General features: G+C 42.2%; 1 protein-coding gene across 1 annotated transcript; it reads right to left on the reverse strand.

Moving 5' to 3' along the window:
* Positions 1-1,900: 1,900 nt before the first annotated feature.
* LOC109870184 (protein Tob1) lies at positions 1,901-5,500 on the reverse strand. Its single transcript, XM_020460581.2, has 2 exons — positions 5,248-5,500; positions 1,901-4,012 (listed from the first exon to the last, which is right to left on the reverse strand). Exon 2 carries the CDS (start codon positions 3,841-3,843, stop codon positions 2,854-2,856), a length of 990 nt encoding a protein of 329 aa, XP_020316170.1. The 5' UTR covers positions 3,844-4,012; positions 5,248-5,500; the 3' UTR covers positions 1,901-2,853.
* Between the last annotated feature and the right edge of the window lie 456 nt (positions 5,501-5,956).

Below are 5,956 nucleotides of genomic sequence, written 5' to 3' on the forward strand. Positions count from 1 at the left end.
TGCAAAGTACAGAGAGATCCTTGATGAAAACCTGCTCCAGAGTGCCCAGGATCTCAGACTGGGACGAAGGTTCACCTTCCAACAGGACAATGACCTTAAGCACACAGCCAAGGAAACGCAGGAGTGGATTCAGGACAAGTCTCTGAATGTCCTTGAGTGGCCCAACCAGAGCCTGGGCTTGAACTCGATCAAACATCTCTGGAGAGACCTGAAAATAGCTGTGCAGCAATGCTCCCCATCCAACCTGACAGAGTGGTATAAACTCCCCAAATACAGGTGTGCCAAGCTTGTGGCGTCATACCCAAGAAGACTTGAGGCTGTAATCACTGCCAAAGGTGCTTCCAAAAAGTACTGAATAAAGGGTCTGAATACTTATGTGAATGTGATATTTCAGTTTTTTGTTTTTGCTGTGTCATCGTTGGGGTATTGTGTGTAGATCGATGAGGGAAAAAAACGATGTAATCTATTTTAGAGTAAGGCTGTAACGTAATAAAATGTGGAAAAAGTCAAGGGGTCTAAATACTAGGAATGCACTGTATACTAAATGAGAGGTATCTTTCGTGAAAATGGCCTGGACTAGATGGGGCCCCAGCAAGGCAACATCACACACCCTGGGAGACGACCAGCTGGTGGGACACAGGACCATCTGTGGCTCTATTTACTCAAATGCGTGTGTGTGTCACGTTCATACAGTTCTGTACTAGTTTTGCAAATGTGGACAAACATGGACACAGGCACACACACACACACACACACGCACACACAAACATGCTCAGTGAATGCCACAAAATGTAATCTCAATCCTCCACAGAGCCCTCTCACAAGTGGGCTTTACACTTAAGCTACATTAACAAAGCACACTTTGGGAGTTGAAATACCCAAGCCATATGATTACAGGCCTGTCCACATGCCTAATAGACCATAAGACCCTTCACAGGGAGAGGAGTAGGAGGTCTTTGAAGCATTAACACAAGATATTCCCCTGCTGCTACCTTTTCCACATACAGATTTGCAAATGTGATTATCTGTTTGGCGAGTTAAGCTGTTGAAGCACTAAACCATGGTGAATGTTTGGCCTGTTCTAGCCTTAAATGAGCTCCAATTCACTTTACGTGACACTCCATAGGCTAATGATATCTCAGGCCAACACACAGGCAGGTGTTACTGTGTAGCCTTATCTACACACTTAAAGCTCGTCTTCCCTCCACTGAACTTGTAAATATATCGGTAGATAGACTTCCCCCTTAAAAATCCAAGTAACACAAGAGCCCCAAAACAAACCTTGGAAACTTAAGATTGGATAGGAGAGGGAGGAGTCAAATTTTGATTTGACAAGAGACACAAATTGCCCCTCAAGCTGTTTGTCACAAATCACATGTTAAGCTTCCCAGTGATGTGCATGGACTTTGGGGTCCTCTGAAGGAACTGATATGCCATATGCATACAGTGTTCCATAATCATGAATAGCCTGGGAGTTCACATGCACAACATTGGAGTAGTGGCCATATGAAGTGTAGATTCTGGGTATGGTTTTAGAGATAAACTGGCAAGTCATTCTGTCCATTAGCTTTGTGCATTTTATCTTAAACCGCCATTGGGCATGAGACATATGGTTCTAAACTAACACAGCGATCATTAGCCTTTATCTGTCCAGGGTCAAGGCTTGCCCAATAGCCAAGGTTGTTCAGATGGTAGATGTGAAATGAGCAGCCTTACTACTATAATGGAACATACCAACACCATACCTGGCATAGTGAGGAGTCTGGCCTTGCCCTGGTTGAGCCTAAATAAATCCCCCATGTAATAAGTTATTTGTAGCAAGACGACCAATGAGCTTGAGTCTAATAAATGCAAGTGTGCTTCCTGTCCTTAACAATAAATCCAATGTCCACAAATCACATTGACTAGTTTATTTTATTAAAAAGACCAGGGTGTAAATATGAAATTAAAAAAAAATAAAAGACAAGCATTTAATTTAAGCATTTTTAATACAAACTTAATATAAACTCTCAGTCCCTCTTGACATGTAAGACACTGACTCAAAATACTTTTTTTATACTGTATTTTTATCAAGTATTGCACAATGTTGGTACAAAATTAATTTATACGATTACATTTGTCCATAATATAGCAAAATCGGTCAACTCTTAACAGAAAATACAACTCGTACACTTTGAATTCCACCACTAAGGAATACTATGTACACAATCTTTAGAATATTTGATGCATTTTAAAGATGGATTTCTTTATCTTTAAAAAAAAAACATAACAAAAAGCTGCTGCAGCCATCACAGATCACTGGAGTAGTAAAAAGATATAAATGCAATACCATGTCATAGAAACAATATACTCTGATATCTTACAAACTCTGTACTAAATTAAATTATACAGTTAGAAAAAGACCAAGTAACCCCATGTAGTAGTGCCAATTCATAAAAATCAGCCATGTCTTACCACCTGTAAAATACTGTAAGAGGCCTGAACTTGAAGATTGTATTTTTAGTTTTTTTTTCTCATGTTACGGAGCATTTTTAGTTTTTCCCAACATAGTAAAAAAATTGTGCTTGGTTGGCAAAAAGGAAAAGAGAAACACAATGCATGTTGAATTTAAGTAACCAAGCTTGGACGCATTTGTACAACAAGCTTTAAGCAAAAAAACTCAAGGGGGGGGTAGAAAAAAAAAAGAAAAAAAAAAAGACACCCTTGGGCACATGCTGCTTCACTGACTAGACAGAGCTCCTCAGAGGACCCTCGTCATGATTTCCTTGAAAGTCCAGTTCTTCTTCATGTGTTTTTCCTTCTCTTCGAGCCACCGTCGTCATTCATAAATAACATCACGTCGTCGTTTCATCTTTAGTTAGCCATCACCGGCTGGAATTGCTGGTTCGAATACTGCATGTTGCCGAGACTGAAGTTCAGCCCATCCATGAGGGACTTGTCATTGAGACCGCCGTAGGCCGCGAACACATCAAAGGCATTGTTGTACTGCAGCGGGCTGAGTGGCCCCTCACTGGGGAACACTCCACTGGGGCTCCCCTGACCCTGGAGGCTTGGAAACACAAACTCCTTAGCATTAGGAGAGAGTGCCGAGGCCTTCTGCTGCTGGCCCAGGCCGTACAGAGAGAGCATGGAGGTGGACATGGCTTTTTGCTTCAGCAGGGTGTTCACATTCAGCCCGAGGTTGTTGGTGGGGGAGGTGCGGGCCACCTTGTTGCAGTTTCCTCCGTTGCCACCATTACTGTTGTTGCGGCCGGAGCTCTTCATCTTGGTGGAGCCGAACTTGGTGGCTGCAAAGGTGGCGGTGGTAAAGGTTATAGGCTGGGTGGAGCGTGGCATGAAGGAGGGGCTGACAGCCGCAGACTGCCCAAAGGGTGGTGAGGGAGAGCTGGACTCAGAACAGGCCCCAATAGGGTCACTGATGGGCATGAAGACCTGGGCCTCTGGGTTGAAGCTGTTCTTGATCTCCTTGTCCAGCTCGGACCCGTTCTCATTGTTATCGTCCACGTACAGCACCTTGACCGGCCCCTTCTCCCCAATCTGGTAGGACACCTCGAAGGGGTCAATCCACACACTAAGGTCCTGAGGGAGGTTATTCCGGACATCGTCAATGTCCAGGCCACTCTCCTTGGCTGCCTGCTCCACCACAGGGTCCACCTTCTCCCCTACATGGATGCACCTGTACCCAGAGCCCTTATATGGCTTATCAGTGTACCAGTGACCTTCATACTTCTTCTTCAGCTGCCTCTCAAGCTCCTCGCCAAAGATGTTCACACGCCTTCTGGGGAGTTTGTTGTACAAATAGGAAATAATAAAGTTGAGGGCTACTTGGATTTCAAGCTGCATAGCTGCTTCACGGTTGCGGCAGGTTGTTTTTTCGTTATGGAGTTGGTATTCCTGAGTGTTGCAAAAACCTCCAAGGCAGTGGTAATCAGTTTGGGCCAAACAGGGACACTGATTAAGTGCTGGTTGCTGAAACCAATGTCCTTCCTTTCACAGGGTAGGGTTCCTAAACCTGGAATAAGAGGGAAAAGACATTAAGCATTTACAAAAAAAAGATGCTATACGGCTAAATCTACTGTCCAATATTATAACTGCATATTCATACAAGTAATATGTATGAGTCCACCCATACAAAAAATACAAATGTATGCAAGCATGAATAAGTCCCTTTGGATATGGTTTGCTAAATGGCATATTATTTTAGCTCAGTTGGAAAGCTGTTGGCCTTATAAGCCTGATTGCATTTACAGTTCAGCCATTCGCATTGCTGTGTCTAGGTAGGCTGTACAACATAAGCAGTTATAAATAGGGCTGTGTCCCCCAGCGGTTTTCTAGCATTAGTGACAACTAAAGGCAAGCATAGTTGACCTCTGGACAATGGTGGCTCATGGCCCTTTTTAACGCAATTAAAACAATTTAGCCAAAATGATCCGAGACATTGTATCCTCACCCGATATAATCTATTTGAGAAACAATTATACACTCACGTCCCCAATTCATCTGATATGAGGAGATGGAATAATAATATTGGTTAGTGATGGTAACAGGAGAAACCGGGCACAAACATTGGCTAGAATGTAAGCGAGCAGCTGGTGAGCTGAACTAGCTGCAATCGCAGATAGCCTTGTTACGTAATCCTCATTGAATTTCTGATCACGACCATAGCTAGCTAGATGCCTTTATTAGAAATGACTGGTAATACTAGCTATATCTATATGAGATTATACGAATGGTCAAAACGTCCAATCCAAATCCTTATCCTAGTTTGCTTCACTTGAATCCAACCAATAACGTCGCTAGCTAGCTTTAACGCAATGGTTAGCTAGCTACGCAACCAGGATATGAAGGGGATATAGGCTAAACTGCAGCTGGCATACCGGAGGTTTTAGCCTGATAAATACAGTGAAGGGGATTCACGCTCAAAGGATAAGGTGTGTTGGCTTGCCCCAAATATCCTTTAAGGTTGTTCAAGTACCACCAAGGTAGCTAAAACGCTGGTTCTGGATTTTAGACTAAATTAGACTGATTTATGAGTTTCTAGCTAGCCATCTAGATATCACACTATCGTTAGTTATAGAAGTTAACGCCTTAGCTAGTAGCTACCACGTTAACCAACCTAACGTTAGCTACCCAACCAAAACAAGACATAGAATGCGGTCGTTAGCTTGTCAAATCCCTGGAGACAAGCTAATGCTTAATGACTGCCTTGCTAACGACTTATATTGAAGTGAAGATAATTATACTTACATTTAGAGTTAAACAAATTTACATCAGGTCCTTGCACTGTCTGAAGACCGATTGAATGGCTTGCTAACGTAACAAAATAACGAGATGGTTACTTCCTTCTTGTACAAAATCTACTGCTGTAACTATAAATCTAAATGATTATTCCAGTCGAGTTATGTGGAGGTCAATTGGAGTTTTTGAATATATCTGTTATCAATTCGATATTGCTAACTCCCTACTGCCTGGGAGTTTTTACAACTCTGCCCTTTAAATTGCGGACTGGCTTGTTTATATAGGTTGTACTCCGCCACGGACATAAAGTAGGCGGTGATATGGCTCTCAGAGGTCAACACCAAATAACGCTATTCTATTGGCCAAACTCGTCTCTCGTCATTCGCGAACTACTTCATCTTACGTTCCAATTGTAGGTTCTGCAAGTCAGTCAATAATAAGGGTCTATTACGGTAGTGGTAAGCTTTTCATGTTCATTGGGACTACATATTGTTGTCATAATGTTGAATGAAGATTGTTTAGATACTGAACATAAATAACTTATTTGGTGGTTTATGTACAATGAAAGTAGTAAATCAAAGAAAACTCATTTGTATAGCAAACCAACTGACACTGAAACGGGTTAGATATATTGACTCAAATATCAGAGACAATGATTTGTTGTAGTTGCTCTAATTATGGCCGAAGATTGCGCGTGCATGATTATTTCGGAAATTCA

The sequence above is a fragment of the Oncorhynchus kisutch genome, linkage group LG25, assembly GCF_002021735.2.
Source record: "Oncorhynchus kisutch isolate 150728-3 linkage group LG25, Okis_V2, whole genome shotgun sequence".
NCBI lineage: Eukaryota > Metazoa > Chordata > Actinopteri > Salmoniformes > Salmonidae > Oncorhynchus > Oncorhynchus kisutch.

What these genes read in the sequence shown, in the direction of transcription:
- LOC109870184 (XM_020460581.2), bottom strand. Translation starts at nt 3,843, where the DNA reads ATGCAGCTTGAAATCCAAGTAGCCCTCAACTTTATTATTTCCTATTTG.